Genomic DNA, 21,785 nt, shown 5'->3' on the forward strand with positions numbered 1-21,785 from the left:
AGGTTAATTAGCATTATCCCTCTTTTATAGCCATTTTTATAGCTAAGGACATCTCCAAATAGATTTTCATTTGTAAAATCATGGAGTGGCATGATGAAAAATATACTAATGTATCAGATTCTACCAGAAGTGGGAGTAAGTGGACCAAAATTTGGGAAGAGCTTCCCTGCAGGGATACTGTTTCTCTTACCTTTTGTCTCAAGAGTCTAATACCCTCTCTTGTACGTAGTGTGTGTGTGATATAAATATTTTTTAGTAAATGAACTAAAACATTTAGCTAGCCCACTTAAATTCTCTCTTTTAAAAATTCATATTTATTTGTAGTAATCAGTAAATCAGGCTGCTTGACACAGTTGTTTCCATTTCCAGATGCCCAAGCATAAAGGTAGAGGAAAAACAGGGAAATGGAAAAACAGAGCCTCCTAGGCCTTACACTTTCCCCTTCCCTACGTAGATAAAATCTAAAATAAAAACCACCCTTAAGGTTTTCCTTACATCTAGGTAAGTTTCAGTTCAGTTGTTGAAATGCTACACTTCTATTCTCGTTGTAGCCAAATTAATTTTAATTTAAAAGAAAAAATTTAAATTTAGTTCTTATTTAAGGCAGCATTTTGTTTTGTACTTGCCTATAGATGTTTTCTTTAGATCTGAATCTTTGCTTATTGTTGATGTGAAGAAAAATACAGTTGACTCTGTGTTTATTAACCATTCATGGATAGTTTTTAACATTTCTGGGCTAGTTGAAGTTTAGCTAAGGAAGACCTAGGCTTTGTGTATCAGTGTGCAGATAAACTTTTCTTCTGTGCATTAGACAGCACAAGAATTTAAGTAATCATAACAAGTGTAGAACTCACAAAGTTCTGTGTACTGTTCTAAATGCTTTATGTATATTAATTTATTTAATCCTTTTAATAACCCTATGAGGGGAGGTACTATTATCCCTATTTTACCAATGGGAAAATGGAGGCATAGAGATATTAAATAGTTTTCTTAAGGCAATATGGTTTAGTGAGAAATAAAGCCAGGATTCAAATAAGGAAGTTTGGTTTCAGAGTCTTTAGGTATAATGACTATGTTGTATGGCCTCTCAATAGCTAAAGCTTTTAGCCACAGATTAAATAGGAATCATCAGTTAAAAGACATATGCTGTTCCTATGGTTGATGCCTACCCCTTAGTGTTCAATTTGGGTCTGAAAAATAAATTATTTTGGCCTTTCCCCACATGACCTTCAAAATCTATACCACACTACTAATTATACCAATTTATGCTCTTCGATATGACTTTCCTTTCATTCTTTATATTTAAAATTCATGTGTTCAATGAGCATTTTGAGCCTCCTATACCCTAGGCATTGTTCTAGACAATGAAACTATAAAGATGGCCACATTTATTATCCAGTCTAATTCCCAAAAGAATTTATTTTATTTTATTTTTTAATTATTTACTTTTGAGGCAGAGAGCGCGTGCATGAGTGGTGGAGGGGCAGCAAGAGAGGGAGAGAGATAATCTCAGATTGGCTCCTTGCTGTTAGTACAGAGCCCGACGTGGGGCTCAATCTCACAAACAGTGAGATCATGACCTGAATCAAAATCAACAGTCGGATGCTTAACGGACTGAGCCACTCAGGTTCCCCTGTTTCAAAAAGAATTTGCAGGGAACCAAGATCTCTAAGAACTGTCCCTTCCTTCATAGAATTTACAATCTGATGGAGACGATTATACAATTGTATACGATGTATACAAGAATTACAATATGGTAAATGTCTGCTAATAAAGGTGTTTCACAAATAACTTTTCCTTTGATCAAAATCTTAAAGTTTACCTGGTGGTACATTGAGGAAAGACAGAAAAGGAATGTTGTCTAGGGGCAGGAAGGAACAAAATAGCAGGACATGGTTTATGTGGCTGAAGAAAAGGGTAATTTTCTTGTGTGTCGAGTACAAGTGGCAGAAGATGAGGTTGAAAAATGTAGGCAGAGGCTCTTGTATAGCATTGTTTCTTTACTCTTAAAATCTGTATTACATAAAACATTATTTCTTGTTTTTAGAAGAAAAATAAAGAAATCAACTTTGAAGGAAAGACCTTAGAAAAACTTTCAGATGACCCAAAAACCTCAAAAATAACCAGTCCATTCTTACCTAAAGAAGAAACCAAGTTGCCAGAAATCAGACAAGGAAGCCAATTGGCCAACGGATTTAACAAAACGCAAGATCTTGTCTTCAAAAAACCTATAAGACAGACCATAATGTCTACGGAGACACTGAAGAAAATTCAGGTAGATAGGTAAGGAAGGAGAGCATATTTGGAATGTAGTAGTATATTTATTATAGATGAAAAATGGGTGCAAGGGTGGTCGACTGCTGTCTTCTCTTATGGATTGGTCATTATGTGGAAAGCTACTGCTGATAATAGGATTAGCTAAAGACTGCCTAGAGGAATTGTGGTACAATTGGAAGTATGGTGGCTATATGATCATGGGCAAGTTGTTGAGCCTTTGTTTCCAGTTATTTATTCATTTATTCATTTATTTATTTATTATTTTTTATTTGTAGAGAAAGAGAGCAGGAGTGGGGGAGAGGGACAGAGGGAGAGAGAGAATCTTAAGCAGTCTCCCCACTCTGAGTGGAGCCCAACTCAGGGCTCAGTCTCATAACTGTGATATCATAACCTGAGCTGAAATCAAGAGTGGGACACTTAGCCAAGCGGGGCACCCAGGAGCCCCGAGAATTTCTGAAAGGCAGTCTCAGTTTCCATTGTCTCAGTATTCAGTTTTTTGTTGTCAGCTGGCTTGCTGACAAAGAAACCTGTTAAGTTTAATAGAGGATGTAATATGGGGTGCTTGGGTGGCTTAGTCTGTTGAGCGTCCAACTTTGGCTCAGGTCATGATCTCATGGTTCGTGAGTTCGAGCCTCGTGTTGGGCTCTGTGCTGACAGCTCAGAGCCTGGAGCCTGCTTTGGATTCTGGGTTTCCCTCTCTCTGCCCCTCCCCTGCTTGTGCTCTGTCTCTCTCTCTCTCAAAAATAAACATTTAAAAAATTTTTTAAATAAAATAAAAGAGGATGTAATATGATGGTAAGGACTGTTGGTAAATGAATGCTTAGAACAATTACCCAGGGCCACCAGCCAAATGCAGCCTGTGGTCTGTTTTTGAAAATAAATTTTATTGGAATACAGCATTGCTCATTTGGTTACATATTGTCTCTTGCTGCTTTCATGCTACAACAACAGAGTTGAGGAGTTGCAACAGAGAATTTATGGCCTGCAAAGCCAAAACATTTACCATTTGTCCCTTTATAGGAAAAATTTTCCAATCCCTGCATCAGAGGGGTAATGTTTCTTGTTAAAATCAATCTGGCTGAGATTTGCATGCATGACAGAAAGGTATCCAGCTTATAAACACCCAATCTAGCTAATGTCCTTTTCTGTCTCCATGTGATGGCTAATATCTTTTCAATTGGTTTTTTTTTTTTTTTTTCAACGTTTATTTATTTTTGGGACAGAGAGAGACAGAGCATGAACGGGGGAGGGGCAGAGAGAGAGGGAGACACAGAATCGGAAACAGGCTCCAGGCTCTGAGCCATCAGCCCAGAGCCTGACGCGGGGCTCGAACTCCCGGACCGCGAGATTGTGACCTGGCTGAAGTCGGACGCTTAACCGACTGCGCCACCCAGGCGCCCCTCAATTGGTTTTTTTTACTTTGGTATACTTAACTTTTCTCTTAATATAGGTTTTGAATCTTTTTCTTTGAACTGTTGTTAATAGATTATTATGTAAAATAGTGTAATTCTTGCCGACTCTATATCAAAACATTAAAAAGCAGTTTTTAAAATTCTCTACCCACCAGAATATTATAGAAACCAATGGACTAGGAGTCAGGAAGTATGAATTATATGGTTATACATCTTTCTCAAATTAGTTATGTGATTAGGCAGGTCATTTAACCTTCCTGAGCCTGGGTTTACTCATCTCTAAAATGTGAGGGTTTTATTAGCTCTTCAAAAAAATTTTTTTTAATGTTTTATTTATTTTTGAGAGAGAGCAAGAGAGACAGAGCATGAGTGGGGGAGGGGCAGAGAGAGAGGGAGACACAGAATCTGAAGCAGGCTCTAGGCTCTGAGATGTCAGCACAAAGCCCAAAGCAGGGCTTGAACCCACAAACTGTGAGATCATGACCTGAGCTTTTAACTGACTGAGCCACCCAGGCGCCCCTCTTTTTAAAAATTTTTAAAAGGTTTAAGTTTTGCAAAATTATGAAATATTTTTTATTATTAAAAAAATTTTTTTAATGTTTGTTTATTTTTGAGAGAGAGAGCACAAGCAGGGGAGAGGCAGAAAGAAAGGGGGACACAGAATCCGAAGCAGGCACCAAGCTCTGAGCTGTCAGCACAGGGCCCAATGCGGGGCTGGAACTCATAAACCATGAGATCATGACCTGAGCCAAAGTCAGACACTCAACCCACTGAGCCACCCAGGCGCCCCTCAAATATTTTTTAAATGCAGAAAAATATAATTTTTCGGGGGAGAGAGAGAGGGAAAGAGCAAGCAGGGAAGGGGCAGAGAGTCGGGGACAAAGGATCCAAAGTGAGCTCCGTGCTGACAGGCTGACAGCAGTGAGCTGGACTTGGAGCTGGAATTCACAAACTGTGAGATCATGACCTTAGCCAAAGTTGGATGTTCAACCCACTGAGCCACCCGAGCACCCCAAAATGCAGAAAAATATAAATAATGAAATAATGAATACTTAAATGTGTGTAAGCACCAAATCTTAACGTTTTACCATAATTGCTTTAGAGGTTTTTTTTTTTTAAGAATTCATTTTATTTTATTTTAAAGGTTTATTTTTGAGAGGGAGTGAGAGAGAGAGAGAGACAGAAGATTGAAAGCAGGCTCTGGGAGACAGCAAGCCCAATGTGAGGGTTGAACTCACGTACTGCAGGATCTTGACCTTAGCTGAAGATGAGCGTTCAACGGACCAAACCACCCAGGCACCCCTGTTTTGTTTTGTTTTTAAATGAAATACTACAGATACAATTGAAGCCTCAGATGCTAGTCCCCCTCACTCTTCCCCCAAAGATGAACTCTATTCTGAATATGGTATTTATTATTCTCTTACATGTTGTGATACTTTTATTAGGTATGTATGTGTTTTATTTAAACAGTACATACAGTTTTACATGTTTTTAAAAAAATTTTTTTGGGGGGGTGGGTAGGAGCAGAGAGAGGAGGACAGAGGATCCTAAGCGGGCTCCACGTTGCCAGCTCAGGCCCCACATGAACTTGTGAACAGAGATCATGACCCGAGCTGAAGTTGAATGCTTCAGACTGAACAGACTGAACAGACTGAACCACCCAGGCGCCCCTAGTTTTACATGTTTTTAAATATTGTGTACGTAATATTGTACTGTACATTTAATGTTTGTTAGTACTTGGTATGTAAACTTTGTCAGGTTAAGGAAGTTCTCTTTTATTTCTAGTTTGCGAAGTTTTTGTTGTTTATTTTTAAACCAATGGGTATTGAGTTTTGCCAAATGCCTTTTCTGCCATCTGTTGTGATGGTCTTATGGTTTTTCCTCCTTTTGCCTTTGTTAATGTGATGAATTCTATTAATAGACTTTCTTTTTTTTTTTAATTTATTTTTGAGAGAAAACGTGGATGGGTGAAGGGCAGAGGGAGAGGGAGAGAGAGAGAGTCCTAAGCAGGCTCCACATTGTTAGCCTGGAGCCCAACACAGAGCTCAACGTGGGGTTTGAACCCACGAACTATGAGATCATGACCTTAGCCGAAGTTGGATGCTTGACTGACTAAGCCACCCAGTCGCCCCTCTATTAATAGACTTCCTAATGTTAAATTATTCTTGCATTCCAGGAGTAATTCCAACTTAGTTCTGATTTTCATTCCAGGTCTTAACTTGTGTGACTTCTGTAGCCCTTTGTAAATGTAAGGAAACTTATTAACTCATCTTTCTTGTTTCTCCTTACAGGCAGTTTTTCAGTGACATAATTACAAAGACCATGCAGGAGCTGCAGGAGTCAGGCACTTTCACCAGTCTCTTGGAAGCTTTGGGCAAAGAGAGGGAAAACAGAAAGCATTTCTATGATATCATTGCCAGGTCCAAGTAATATTAAGCTTATTTGCTGTACTGTATTTTAAAGTGCTATAAAATTTTTACCAGAAGTCCTTGATTTTTAAAGCAAATCAAGTCTGTGCCTTCCAGGGAAGATAAATAGAACTCAGAAATTAAGGTTCTAATCTTGGGACAATAATTGAGATTTCTGGGCTTTGGTTATGTGTATCTACAATATGTCAAGAATATTCTTCCTATTATACAGTAATCTTTTTTTATTTTAATTCAAGTTAGTTTCACCCATCCCCCCCACCTCCCCTCTGGTAACCATAAGTTTGTTCTCCATAGTTAAGAATATGCCTCTTGGTTTGTCTCTTTCTCCCTCTTTTTTTTTTCCTTTGCTTGTTTGTTTTGTTTCTTAAATGCCATGAGTGAAATCATATAATATTTGTCTTTCTCTGACTTATTTTGTTTAGCATTATACTCTCTAGCTCCAATGGCAAGATTTTATTATTTTTATGGCCGAATAATATTCCCTTGTATATATACCACATATTTATCCATTTATATATCAATGGACACATGGGCTACTTTCATATCTTGGCTATTGTAAATAATGCTGCTATAAACATAGGGGTGCATGTATCCCTTCTGAATTAGAGTTTTTGTGTTCTTTGGGTAAATATCCAGTAGTGCTATTACTGGATCATAATATAATTCTATTTTTAACTTTTTGAGAAACCTCCATAGGGTTTTCCACAGTGGCTGCATCAGTTCACATTCCCACCAACAGTGCAAGAGGTTAATTTTCTCCACATCCTTGGCCAACACCTGTTGTTTCTTGTGTTGTTGATTTCAGCCATTCTTACAGGTATGAAGTGATATCTCATTGTAGTTTTGATTTGCATTTCCCTGATGTTAAATGTTAATGAACATCTTTTCATGTGTCTATTGGCCATCTGGAAGTCTTCTTTGGAAAATGTTTGTTCGTGTCTTCTGCCCGTTTTTTCACTGGATTATTTGTTTTTTGGGTGATGAGTTTTATAAACTTTTTGTATGTTTTGGGTACCAACCCTTTATTGGATATGTCATTTGAAAATATCTTTTCCCATTCTGTAGGTTGCCTTTTGGTTTTGTTGATTGATTGATTTGCTTTTGTTTCCTTTGCCTTGGACCTATCTATGAAAAGTTGCTATAGCCAATGTCAGAGAAGTTACTGCCTGTGCTTTCTGTGCTCTCTTCTAGGATTTTTCTCGTTTCCAGTCTCACGTTTTGGTTTTTAGTCCATTCTGAATTTGTTTTTGTAGATAGTGTAAAAAAGTGAGCCAGTTTCTTTCTCTTGCATGTTTTTGTCCAGTTTTCCCAAGGCCATTTGTTGAAGAGACTGTCTTTTTTCCACTGGGTATTCTTTTCCACTTTGTCAAAGATTGACTGACCATATAATTGTGGGTTTATTTCTGTTTTTATTCTGTATCTAGTTTTGTTCCATTACCATACTGTTTTGATTACTACAGCTTTGTAATATAACTTCAAGTCCAGAATTGTGATGCCTGCAGCTTTTCTTTTCTTTTTCAAGATTGCTTTGGCTATTTGGAGTCTTTTGATTCCATAAAAATGTTAGGATTGCTTGTTCTGGTTCTATGAAAAATGCTGTTGGAATTCTGACAAGGATTGCATTAAATATGTAGATTGCTTTGGGTAATATAGACATTTTCACAATATTTGTTCTTCCAATCCATGAGTATGGAATGTCTTCATTTCTTGGTGTTGTCTTCAATTTCTTTCATCAGTGTTTTATAGTTTTCAGAGTACAGATCTTTCACCTCTTTGGTTAGGTTTATTCCTAGGCATCTCATATTTTAGGTTCAATTGTAAATGGGATTGTTTTATTAATTTCTGTTTCTGTTGTTTCATTACTGGCATATAGAAATGCAACAGATTTCTGTACATTGAGTTTGTATCCTGCCACTTTACTAAATTCCTTTATCAGTTTTAGCAGTTTTTTGGTGTAGTCTTTTGGTTTTTCTGTATAGTATTATGTCATCTGCAAAGAGTGAAAGTTTTACTTCTTCCTTACTGATTTGGATGTCTTTACAGTAATTTTTCTTAAGACTGAATTCACTGCAAATTCCTGAACAATAGCAGGTAATCATGAAAAGCATGCCAAGGTAAGTTTTCTTTTTCAGGGCCTTTGAACTAATTCCAAAGAGTTTCATACCTTAAGAAATTGAACACAATCAGATGATTTTGGGACCAAGATAAAATTCTTATATGAAGGCTGAGTACTCAGAATGAGAGTGTTTATCTTGTTTGTATAGGTGAAATTGTTTTCCTTGAGTTATTTTCTCTTCCTTTGTACCTTAGTATTGGTAATAAATTCTGTACTAGGGATTTTTTTTTTTTTTTGAGAGAGAGAGAGAGAGAGAGCATATACATGCAAACAGGGGAGAGGGAGAGAGAGGGAGAGAGAATCCCAAGCAGGCTCCACAGGGCTTCATCTCATGATCTGAGCTGAAATCAAGAGTGGGACACTTAACCTACTGAGCCATCCAGACGTCCCTGTACTAGGGATATTTTGACAGTTAGATTAATTAACACATGTACAGACTTAGGATAGTTCCTGGAACATAGTAAGTGCCTAATAATAATAACAGCTACTATTATGGACTTAACATTGTAAGTACATTGCTGGTGGGAGAATTAATTGGTATAATTTGTAAAAATGATTTATTTATGAAAAATACATATACCTAATTTCAATTTTATAATATTCACTATTATTTATGTACTATTCCATAATTTATTTAACCATTCCTTGAATTTAACATTTAGGTTGTTTCCAAATTTTTGTTTTAGCAAATGATGTGTTAGTGTGTTTCTTTGTCTGATCCATTATTATTCCATGAAGTTCAGTCACTACATGTGGAATTACAGAATCAAAGATATAGTCTATAATGGATGATATTATAAATCTATTTAAAGTATTGTTTACAGAGTTATAACATGGGGGAAATGTTTATATCACAATTTTTTTTTTTTGAGAAAGAGAGAGAGAATGCAAGTGGGGGAGGAGCAGAGGGAGAGGGAGAGAGAATCCCAAACAGGCTCCACACCAGCGTGGAGCCCAGCACGGAGCTCAATCTCACGACCATGAGATTATGACCTGAGCTGAAATCAAGAGTTGGACACTTAACCCACTGAGCCACCCAGGTACCTCTATGTCACAATTTTAAATAGAAAACGAAAGACTGGAAATAATATAGTATTATCACATCTCTATAATAAAACTGAAAAAAAAATGCGTAGAAAATGATAACTGGAGGGGTACCTGGGTGGCTCAGTCTGTTAAGTGTTTGACTTTGGTTTGTGAGTTCGAGCCCGGTAATTGGGCTCTCTTCTGTCAGTACAAAGCCTGCTTTGGATCCTCTGCCCCTGTCTCACTCCCTCTCCCTGCCTATTCTCTCTCTCTCTCTCAAAATAAACTTGAAAAAAAAGAAAGAAAATGAGAACTGGAGGCTCCTGGTTCAGTCAGTATATGTATATACATTCAAATTATTTGTTGTAGCATAATGGTAAAAATCTAGAAATAGCGTAAGTGTCCTTTAGTAAAGGAGTTCTTGAATGATTGTTAATGTTAGGAAATAAGAAACATGCAGCTATTAAAAAGAATAAATTAGAGCTCTATGATTGATCTAGAGGAATGTTCTTCATATATAGATAAGTGAAAAAATTATACTATTATGTGTGTAACATGACTCATTAAAAAAAACTCATCCATATATGTAAGAGCACAAGGAAAGATGCGGAAGGATATATATCAAAAGACTTAACATTGATTACTTCATAAGAGTGCATCGGAAGGGAGGGAGATGGCAGATTATCCATCTTTTCCTGTAAGCGCCTATTCAGTTTTGAAATATTACAGTGTTGCACTTATTACTTAATAATTTTTTAAAAAGCTAATCAAGTAAGAAAAATAAAGGGGCGCCTGGGTGGCTCACTTGGTTAAGTGTCCGACTTCTGCTTGGGTCATGATCTCCTGGTTCTGAGTTGGAGCCCCACATCAGGCTCTGTGCTGGCAGCTCAGAGCCTGGAACCTGCTTTGGATTCTGTGTCTCCCTCTCTGTTTCTCCCCTGCTCCCACTCTGTCTCTCTCTGTCTCTCTCTCAAAGATTAAAAAAAATTTTTTTTAATTTAAAAAAAAGCAGTAAGAAAAAAAAAACACAAAAAACAAAACAAAACAAAAAACCAGTAAGAAAAATAAAAAAGAAATATGTACCACTATTTGGGAAGGAATAAATTATCTCAATGTAGACAGTTTACCAGTGATTGATTTTACATATGTGATTATATATAATAATTTCTTCTTTTAATTTTTCTTCCAATTAGATAGGCATCATTTTGGATTTACTTAAATTGGAAAATTATATATAGATTTGGGCAAATCAGTTACATATTGTTTAGTATTTTAACTACTGTGTGATTGGCACTTTTATCACATTTAGTGATGGATATAAGACAGACAAGATTTTCTATTTAGTTCCTTGAATAAGAGCTTTATTGAGATAAAATTTATATGCTGTTAAAGAAATTATTCAGACACATGTCAAAATGGTAATGAAGACTTTATTCAGGATTATTGTAATAGGGAGAGAGATTAGGCTCAACTCTGAAGAGGGGGTCAGTGGATAAAAAATTACTAAGAGACATAAAGGGTAGAGGATTCTTGCTAAACTAATTTAACAGGATTCTTACTGAAAGCAGGCTAAAGGTTTAGATATCAAGGGTGGGGGATGAGGAATTTGATCAAAATCCAGGGAGATCAGATCAGGGTGGGGATTCTCTCTAAACTGATTTAGAAGTCTTGCTCAATTAGGCTATGCAGGCTGAAGTTAAGGACAGTGGCTAAGGACAAGCTCTGGTAGAGAAGGCTCAGAGGAACCTGCTTAGTTTGGTCAAGGAGAGAGTCTTTGTCAATACCAAACATTTATCTTTTCAACATGTACAATTTGGTGGTGGTTTTTGGTATATTCACAGTTGTGCAACCATCACCACTATCTAATTCCAGAACATTCTCATCATTCCAAAAAAGAAAGACTGTACTCATTAGTACTCACTCTCCATCCCTTTCTGCTCAGCTCCTCTGTTTAGTTTTAAGTGAAGCTTCTCTTGTTGGTAATTATCTTCACTATACAACAAAATATTATAAAATAATAAGAAAAATACCAGAATATAAGTGGAAAAATGGGTAAAAGATAAGTGTAATGAATGAGCCTTGGGGAAAGCCCCACATAGGGCCTGGCATGAAATAATTTTTCCTTCTTCTAGGAGCAGGTGTGAAAGACATACTTAAAGTATGCATTCTACCTGTGAGATGTGTGCATATCTGCCCCTGAGTAAGAATGAATAATATGTAAAAATCCTCTGCTTAAGCTCCCTTTGGTTAGAAATCATTCTCACTTAAAAAAATTTTTTTTGTTATCTCTATACCCAACATGGGGCTCGAACTCACAACCTCAAGATCAGAGTTACATGCTTTTCTGACTGAGCCAGCCCAACACACCATTACGTATTTTTTAATATGTATCCTACTTCATTATTATTCAGGGGAGACAGACCACTTTGTTTTTCAAAGCAAAAGAAAGGAGAGAATTTGCCAGGTTTTAGGGTCTTTTAAGATTTTGGTCAGAAGGTCCAAGATTTATGAGTTACCAATTTCATCATGGTCACTCAGCCTCTACTCTAGAAAGGCAAACAAAAGGAGCCAGAGTAGCCCCTCTGCTTGCTGAAGTGGTAACCTGGGTGCTCTTTATTGGAACTCGGCTGTAGAATGGAGATCACTAATATTGTGCAAGCCACACCAGCACTATTCCCATTTGTGACAGAAGGGTATACATAACTTGGATCCTATGTGACTATTGTTTGGGCATTGCTTTTTTTTTTTTTTTTTTTTTTTTTTTTCAGTAGACTTCAGTTTTAAGTTCATAGAAAAACTAAGCAGAAAGTAGAGTTCCTAGGGTACCTGGCTGGCTCAGTATGTGGGGCATGCAACTGTTGATCTTGGGGTTGTGGGTTTGAGCCCCATGTTGGGTATAGAGATTGCTTACAAATAAAATCTTAAAAAAAAAAAAGAGTTCCTATATACCTCTTATTATTAACATCTTATATTAATGCAGTACATTTGTTATCATCAATGAGCCAGTATTGATACATTATTATTAACTGAAGTCCATAGTTTACATTAGGGTTCACTCTTCAAAAAAAACCATTTTATTATTGTTTTTTCAGTTTTTTATTTATTTTGAGAGACATAGAACAAGCAAGCAGGAGAGGGACTCTGCCCCTAGAGAGGGCCTGCCTCTACAGAAGGAGAGAGAGAATCCCAAGCAGGCTCTGTGGGGCTCAAACTCACAAACCGTGAGATCATGACCTGAGCCAAAACCAAGCCTAACCAACTGAGCCATCCAGGCACCCCTAGGGTTCACGTTTTTGTTATATATTCTGTGGGTTTTGACAAATGTGTGCTGACATACATCCAGTGTTACAGTTTTATATAGAATAGTTTCACTGCCCCAAAAATCCTTTGTGTTCTACCTATTAATCCTTCCTACCCTCTCCCTGAGCCCCTGGCAACCACTGATTTTTCTACTGTCTTCATAGTTTTGCCTTCTTCAGAATGTCATGTAGTTGAAATCATACAGCACATAGCGTTTTCAGATTGGCTTCTTCCACTTAGTATTATGCATTTAGGATTCTTCCATGTCTTGTCATGCTTGACAGGTCATTTTCCTTTGTTAGCATGAAATAATATATATACTTTTAAACTTTATTATTTTTTTATTTTTTTAACTTGAACAACTTTCTTTTTTAATTTTATTTATTTATTTTATTTATTTGTTTTTAATATATGAAATTTATTGTCAAATTGGTTTCCATACAACACCCAGTGCTCATCCCAAAAGATGCCCTCTTCAGTACCCATCACCCACCCTCCCCTCCCTCCCACCCCCCATCAGTCCTCAGTTTATTCTCAGTTTTTAAAAGTCTCTTATGCTTTGGCTCTCTCCCACTCTAACCTCTACTTTTTTTTTTTTTTCCTTCCCCTCCCCCATGGGTTCCTGTTAAGTTTCTCAGGATCCACATAAGAGTGAAAACATATGGTATCTGTCTTTCTCTGTATGGCTTATTTCACTTAGCATCACACTCTCCAGTTCCATCCACGTTGCTACAAAGGGCCATATTTCATTCTTTCTCATTGCCACGTAGTACTCCATTATGTATATAAACCACAATTTTTTTTATCCATTCATCAGTTGATGGACATTTAGGCTCTTTCCATAATTTGGCTATTGTTGAGAGTGCTGCTATAAACATTGGGGTACAGGTGCCCCTATGCATCAGTACTCCTGTATCCCTTGGGTAAATTCCTAGCAGTGCTACTGCTGGGTCATAGGGTAGGTCTATTTTTAATTTTTTGAGGAACCTCCACACTGTTTCCAGAGTGGCTGCACCAGTTTGCATTCCCACCAACAGTGCAAGAGGGTTCCCGTTTCTCCACATCCTCTCCAGCATCTAGAGTCTCCTGATTTGTTCATTTTGGCCACTCTCACTGGTGTGAGGTGATACCTGAGTGTGGTCTTGATTTGTATTTCCCTGATGAGGAGCAATGTTGAGCATCTTTTCATGTGCCTGTTGGCCATCTGGATGTCTTCTTTAGAGAAGTGTCTATTCATGTTTTCTGCCCATTTCTTCACTGGGTTATTTGTTTTTTGGGTGTGGAGTTTGATGAGCTCTTTATAGATTTTGGATACTAGCCCTTTGTCCGATACGTCATTTGCAAATATCTTTTTCCGTTCCATTGGTTGCCTTTTGGTTTTGTTGATTGTTTCCTGTGCTGTGCAGAAGCTTTTTATCTTGAAGAGGTCCCAATAGTTCATTTTTGCTTTAATTCCCTTGCCTTTGGGATGTGTTAAGTAAGAAATTGCTGCGGCTGAGGTCAGAGAGGTCTTTTCCTGCTTTCTCATCTAGGGTTTTGATGGTTTCCTGTCTCACATTCAGGTCCTTTATCCATTTTGCGTTTATTTTTGTGAATGGTGTGAGAAAGTGGTCTAGTTTCAACCTTCTGCATGTTGCTGTCCAGTTCTCCCAGCACCATTTGTTAAAGAGACTGTCTTTTTTCCATTGGATATTCTTTCCTGCTTTGTCAAAGATTAGTTGGCCATACTTTTGTGGGTCTAGTTCTGGGGTTTCTATTCTATTCCACTGGTCTATGTGTCTGTTTTTATGCCAATACCATGCTGTCTTGGTGATTACAGTTTTGTAGTAGAGGCTAAAGTCTGGGATTGTGATGCCTCCTGCTTTGGTCTTCTTCAAAATTACTTTGGCCATTTGGGGCCTTTTGTGGTTCCATATGAATTTTAGGATTGCTTGTTCTAGCTTTGAGAAGAATGCTGGTGCATTTTTTATTGGAATTGCATTGAATGTGTAGATAGCTTTGGGTAGTATTGACATTTTGACAATATTTATTCTTCCAACCCATGAGCACGGAATGTTTTTCCATTTCTTTATATCTTCTTCAATTTCCTTCATAAGCTTTCTATAGTTTTCAGCATACAGATCTTTTACATCTTTGGTTAGATTTATTCCTAGGTATTTTATGCTTCTTGGTGCAACTGTGAATGGTATCAGTTTCTTTATTTGTCTTTCTGTTGCTTCATTATTAGCGTATAAGAATGTAACTGATTTCTGTACATTGATTTTGCATCCTGAGACTTTGCTGAATTCATGTATCAGTTCTAGCAGACTTTTGGTGGAGTCTATCGGATTTTCCATGTATAATATCATGTCATCTGCAAAAAGTGAAAGCTTGACTTCATCTTTGACAATTTTGATGCCTTTGATTTCCTTTTGTTGTCTGATTGCTGATGCTAACACTTCCAACACTGTGTTAACCAACAGCGGTGAGAGTGGACATCCCTGTCACGTTCCTGATCTCAGGGGAAAGCTCTCAGTTCTTCCCCACTGAGGATGATATTAGCTGAGAGCTTTTCATAAATGGCTTCTATGATGTTTAAGTATGTTCCTTCTATCCCGACTTTCCCGAGGGTTTTTATTAAGAAAGGATGCTGCATTTTGTCAAATGCTTTTTCTGCATCGATTGACAGCATCATATGGTTCTTATCTTTTCTTTTATTAATGTGATGTATCACGTTGATTGATTTGCGAATGTTGAACCAGCCCTGCATCCCAGGAATGAATCCCACTTGATCATGGTGAATAATTCTTTTCATATGCTGTTGAATTCGATTTGCTAGTATCTTATTGAGATTTTTTGCATCCATATTCATCAGGGATATTGGCCTGTAGTTCTCTTTTTTTTACTGGGTCTCTGTCTGGTGTAGGAATCAAAGTAATACTGGCTTCATAGAATGAGTCTGGAAGTTTTCCTTCCCTTTCTATTTTTGTAATAGCTTGAGAAGGATAGGTATTATCTCTGCTTTAAATGTCTGGTAGAACTCCCCTGGGAAGCCATCTGGTCCTGGACTCTTATTTGTTGGGAGATTTTTGATAACTGATTCAACTTCTTCGCTGGTTATGGGCCTGTTCAAGCTTTCTATTTCCTCCTGATTGAGTTTTGGAAGTGTGTGGGTGTTTAGGAGTTTGTTCATTTCTTCCAGGTTTTCCAGTTTGTTGGCATATAGTTTTTCATAGTATTCCCTGATAATTGCTTGTATTTCTGAGCGATTGGTTGTAATAATTCCATTTTCATTCATGATTTTATCTATTTGGGTCATCTCCCTTTTCTTTTTGAGAAGCCTGGCTAGAGGTTTATCAATTTTGTTTATTTTTTCAAAAAACCAACTCTTGGTTTCATTGATCTGCTCTGCAGTTTTTTTTAGATTCTATATTGTTTATTTCTGCTCTAATATTTATTATTTCTCTTCTTCTGCTGGGTTTAGGGTATCTTTGCTGTTCTGCTTCTATTTCCTTTAGGTGTTCTGTTAGATTTTGTATTTGGGATTTTTCTTGTTTCTTGAGATAGGCCTGGATTGCAGTGTATTTTCCTCTCAGGACTGCCTTCGCTGCATCCCAAAGCGTTTGCATTGTTGTATTTTCATTTTTGTTTGTTTCCATATATTTTTTAATTTCTTCTCTAATTGCCTGGTTGACCCATTCATTCTTTAGTAGGATGTTCTTTAACCTCCATGTTTTTGGAGGTTTTCCAGACTTTTTCCTGTGGTTGATTTCAAGCTTCATAGCATTGTGGTCTGAAAGTATGCATGGTATGATCTTAATTCTTGTATACTTATGAAGGGCTGTTTTGTGACCCAGTATGTGATCTATCTTGGAGAATGTTCCATGTGCACGCGAGAAGAAAGTATATTCTGTTGCTTTGGGATGCAGAGTTCTAAATATATCTGTCAAGTCCATCTGATCCAATGTATCTTTCAGGGCCCTTGTTTCATTGACCATGTGTCTAGATGATCTATCCATTGTTGTAAGTGGGGTGTTACAGTCCCCTGCAATTACCACATTCTTATCAATAAGGTTGCTTACGTTTGTGAGTAATTGTTTTATATATTTGGGGGCTCCTGTATTCGGCGCATAGACATTTATAATTGTTAGCTCTTCCTGATGGATAGACCCTGTAATTATTATATAATGCCCTTCTTCATCTCTTGTTACAGCCTTAATTTAAAGTCTAGTTTGTCTGATATAAGTATGGCTACTCCAGCTCTCTTTTGACTTCCAGTAGCATGAAAGATAGTTCTCCATCCCCTCACTTTCAATCTGAAGGTGTCCTCAGGTCTAAAATGAGTCTCTTGTAGACAGCAAATAGATGGGTCTTGTTTTTTTATCCATTCTGATACCCTATGTCTTTTGGTTGGCACATTTAGTCCATTTACATTCAGTGTGATGTCTGTATGTTTCATGCTTGTAGCGATGTCTCTGGTACTTTGTCTCACAGGATCCCCCTTAGGATCTCTTGTAGGGCTGGTTTAGTGGTGATGAATTCCTTCAGTTTTTGTTTGTTTAGGAAGACCTTTATCTCTCCTTCTATTCTAAATGACAGATTTGCTGGATAGAGGATTCTTGGCTGCTTATTTTTTCTGTTGATCACATTGAAGATTTCCTGCCATTCCTTTCTGGCCTGCCAAGTTTCAGTAGAGAGATCCGTCACGAGTCTTTTCAGTTTCCCTTTATATGTTAGAGCACATTTATTCCTAGCTGCTTTCAGAATTTTCTCTTTATCCTTGTATTTTGCCAGTTTCACTATGATATGTTGTGCAGATCGATTCAGGTTACGTCTGAAGGGAGTTCTCTGTGCCTCTTGGATTTCAATGCCTTTTTCCTTCCCCAGATCAGGGAAGTTCTCAGCTATTATTTATTCAAGTACACCTTCAGCACCTTTCCCTCTCTCTTCCTCCTCTGGAATACCAATTATGCGTAGATTATTTCTCTTTAGTGCATCACTTAGTTCTCTAATTTTCCCCTCATACTCCTGGATTTTTTTCTCTCTCTTTTTCTCAGTTACTTCTTTTTCCATAATTTTATCTTCTAGTTCACCTATTCTCTCCTCTGCCTCTTCAATCCAAGCTGTGGTCGTCTCCGTTTTATTTTGCAGCTCATTAATAGCATTTTTAGCTCCTCCCGGCTGTTCCTTAGTCCCTTGATCTCTGTAGCAATAGATTCTTTGCTGTCCTTTATACTGTTTTCAAGCCCAGTGATTAATTTTATGACTATTATTCTAAATTTACTTTCTGTTATATTGTTTAAATCGTTTTTGATCAGTTCATTAGCTGTCATTATTTCCTGGAGGTTTTTTGAGGGGCATTCTTCCGTTTCATCATTTTGGATAGTCCCTGGAGGGGTGCGGAACTGCGGGGCACTTCCCCTGTGCTGTCTTGAATAACTTGGGTTGGTGGGCGGGGCCGCAGTCAGACCTGATGTCTGCCAACAGCCCACCGCTGGGGCCACAGTCAGACTGGTGTGTATCTCTCTTCCCTTCTCCTAGGGGTAGGATTCACTGTGGGGTGGCGTGGCCCCTCTGGGCTATTTGCACACTGCCAGGCTTGTGGTGCTGGGGATCTGGCGTATTAGCTGGGGTGGATCGGCAAGGTGCACAGGGGCGGGAGGGGCAGGCTCAGCTTGCTTTTCCTTCTGTGATCCGCTTCAGAAGGGGCCCCGTGGCACCGGGAGGGAGTCAGACCCGCCACCAGAGGGACGGATCCACAGAAGCACAGCGTTGGGTGTTTGCCTGGTGCAAGCAAGTTCCCTGACAGGAACTGGTTCCCTTTGGGATTTTGGCTGGGGGATGGGCGAGGGAGATGGCGCTGGTGAGCGCCTTTGTTCCCCGCCAAGCTGTGCTCTGTTGTCCAGGGCTCAGCAACTCTCCCTCCCGTTGTCCTCCAGCCCTCCCACTCTCTGGGCAGAGCTGTTAGCTTATAATCTTCCAGATGTTAAGTCCCACTTGCTATCTGAACACACTCCATCTGGCCCCTCCACTTTTGCAAGCCAGACTCGGGGGCTCTGCTTTGCCGGCGGGCTGCCCCTCCACTCCAGCTCCCTCCCGCCAGTCTGCGTAGCTCGCACCACTTCTCTGCCCTTCCTACCCTCTTTTGTGGGCCTTTCATCTACGCTTGGCTCCGGAAAATCTGTTCTGCTAGTCTTCTGGTGGTTTCCTGGGCTATTTAGGCAGGTGTGGGTGGAATCTAAGTGACCAGCAGGACGCGGTGAGCCCAGCGTCCTCCTATGCCTCCATCTTCCCAGCCAGTGTATGTATTTTTTAATTTTAGAGAGAGAGTGGGAGCCGGGGAGAGGGGCAAAGGGAGAGAGAGAGAATCCCAAGAAGCCTCCACACTCAGCACAGCGCCAGACGTGGGGCTTAATCCCACAACCCTGGGATCATGAGCTGAGCTGAAATCAATAGTCAGAAGCTCAGCAGATTGAGCCACGCAGGTGTCCCCAGAATAATATTTTATTGTCTGAATATACCACAATTTATCTGTTCACATACTGAAGGACAACTTGTTTGCTTCCAAGTTTGGGCAATTATTGAATAAAACTGCTGTAAACATCTATGTACAGGTTTTTGTGTGGACGTAAATGTTTAACTCATTTGAGGAAATATCAAGGAGCATAACTGCTGGGTTGTTATGATAAGAGTATGGTTAGTTTTGTTAAGAAGCTGCCAAACTGACTGTTGCATGCTCACCAACAATGAATGAAGAGTTCGTATTGCTCCACATCCTTGGCATTATTTGTTGTTGTAAATCTTTTGGATTTCTGACATTCTATTCAGTGAGTGGTATCATTGCTGTTTTAATTGGGCATTGCTTTTGATAGAGAAAAGAAAGTGGGCTAACTGGTCTCTTAGTGTGCTGAAATTTCTTTTCATCATGATGATGAATCAAAGTGTAGTCTGATCCAGAGAGGTGAGACATCCTTTGCTATGGCATATCTAAAATGATAGGAAAAGACAGTTCACTGAAGGGGACACATAGCAGGCCAATAAACATATAAGAAATATTTACATTCAAATTAGTAGTATACCATTTTTTATTTCTCACACTGGCCCATTTTCTTCTTTACGGTAAACAACACTAGTGGAAATAGAATTTTTATTTTACTTTTTAAAGTGTATTTATTTTTAGAGAGAGAGCACACGTGCATGTGCACGTGAGCAGGGGAGGGTCAGAGAGAGAGAGGAAGGGAGAATCTCAAGCAGGCTCTGCTCAGCACAGAGCCCAGCATGGGGCTTGATGTCACAACTGCAAGACCTGAGCCGATATCAAGATATCAAGAGTTGGATGCCGGGAATATAATTTTAGATGTAATCTATTGAGTTTTTTCTATGCCCATAGAATAGTTAGAGCCCAATTTTTGTTTGAATTAATACTTAATGTTTTGATGATGATGATGATGATGATGATGATGTGTAAATAGTTCATAGGTGGGACACACAGTATATATAATGATTCAATTTTCTTTCTTAAATAGCTTTTTTTCTCCTGGAGTTAAATTTTGCCATTTTTTTGTTTGCCTGTTTTGACATTTCTGTTCCGAATCCAGCACCCAACTCTTCAACAGAAAGCTCTCTAAGTGTAGTCATACACATTAAGTCTTCCCTTTTTCCCCCCACTTTGAGACTTTCTTCTGTTCTTTTTCTCTTATTTGTTGCCATTGCTCCCAGGGCCTGCAGCATTGCTATGGTACTGGGCCTTGCCTTCATATCTTGAGATTTCCTATTGATCCTGTTTTCTAGACTCCCATTCTTCCTCTTTTTTTGTGTTAATCCCTCATTTTGTTGGAGCATGTCTTTTTTTTTTTTTTTAATCTCTTATTTATTTTTGAGAGAGAGACAGCATGCAAGCAGAGGGGAACAAAGAGAGGGAGACACCAAATTTGAAGAGGCTCCAGGCTCTGAGCTGTCAGCACAGAGCCTGACGTGGGGCTTGAGGCCACAAACTGTGAGATCATGCCCTGAGCCAAAGTCGAACACTTAACTGACTGAACCACCAGGCGCCCTTGAGGCAGATGTTTCTGTAACTTCTTGAACAAAGGGTGCATGGAAGTTAAATATATTAAGATCTTAAATGTGTGAAATATGTTTTTTTCCTCATACTTTGTTAGTAATTTGACTGGGTATATATTTTTAGACTGAAAATCATTTTCTCTCATAATTTTGAAGGCTCTACTCCACTAATTTCTAGTTTCCATCATAAATGACATTTGTTTTTTTGTTTAACTGAATCTGCCCTTGGGGTTCTGAATTTATTAGTAGGGATAAACATTTTGTATCTTTCTTACCTGTTTCTCGTAATCTATAAATGGGAAGTACATAATCTATAGTTTGCTTTGGCAATGACAATCCCAGTCTCAAAATTCTAGTTAAGTACATGCTTTATAAACATTCCTGAGTAGGAATGCTTATCTAGATGCTATTTAGTGGTAAGGTTGTTTTAGTTGTGGCCACAGATTGAATGTTTGCGTACCGCACCCTTGCTTCTCAATGTAATGATATTAGGTCAGACTTTTGGGAGGTGATTAGGTACCATGATACTAATGTCTATATAAAAGAGACCCCAAAGAATTTCCTCTCCCCTTCGATCATATAAAGATGCAAGTGAAAATGACCATCTGTGAATCAGGAAACAGGTTCTCACCAGATACTGAATATGATGGTGCCTTGATCTTGGACTTCACAGCCTCCAGAACTGTGAGAAATGAATTCTGTTATTTATAAGCCATCCGGTCTGATATTTTTATATTGGCAGCCTGAGCTAAGACAGTTTTTGTTTTGTTTTGTTTGTTCTTATATTGTTTTATTCTTTTTAAAAATTAAAAAAAAATTTTTGTTAGAGAGCATGCGAGTGGGGGAGAGGGGCCGAGGGAGAGAGAAAGAATCTTAAGCAGGCTCCACATTCAGCACAGAGTCCCATGAAGGGGCTCAATCCCACAACCCTGGGATTGACCTGAGCGGAAATCAAGAGTTAGATGCTCAACTGACTGAGCCACCCAGGTGCAACCTGTTTTGTTTATTCTTACATTGTTTTGTTATTTTGTTTTTCTCTAAACCTAAATAGTGGGAATACTGGAGATAAGCAGAATTCTGTTTCAGAGCACAAATAGTAACATAAAGTAGTTAAGTTCTCATTTGGATAGGTACTGAATTTGAATCCTCCTTTGCCATCTACCATAAGTGTGACCTTGGCAAGTG

At 38.4% G+C, this 21,785-nt stretch overlaps 1 protein-coding gene across 4 annotated transcripts in view; it reads left to right on the forward strand.

Moving 5' to 3' along the window:
• IQCG (IQ motif containing G) overlaps nucleotides 1-21,785 on the forward strand; it is a 55,432-nt gene that overhangs the window by 8,661 nt on the left and 24,986 nt on the right. For 3 of the 4 annotated variants that reach the window (XM_053220992.1, XM_015081545.3, XM_053220991.1), the window contains exons 4-5: nucleotides 2,048-2,283; nucleotides 5,981-6,109. In XM_053220992.1, coding sequence (XP_053076967.1) covers nucleotides 2,048-2,283; nucleotides 5,981-6,109 — 365 coding nt within the window. The remainder of the gene's footprint in view (nucleotides 1-2,047; nucleotides 2,284-5,980; nucleotides 6,110-21,785) is intronic. The other variant, XM_053220993.1, reaches the window with a different exon arrangement.

This window comes from Acinonyx jubatus, chromosome C2 (genome assembly GCF_027475565.1).
Source record: "Acinonyx jubatus isolate Ajub_Pintada_27869175 chromosome C2, VMU_Ajub_asm_v1.0, whole genome shotgun sequence".
Taxonomy (NCBI): Eukaryota; Metazoa; Chordata; class Mammalia; order Carnivora; family Felidae; genus Acinonyx; species Acinonyx jubatus.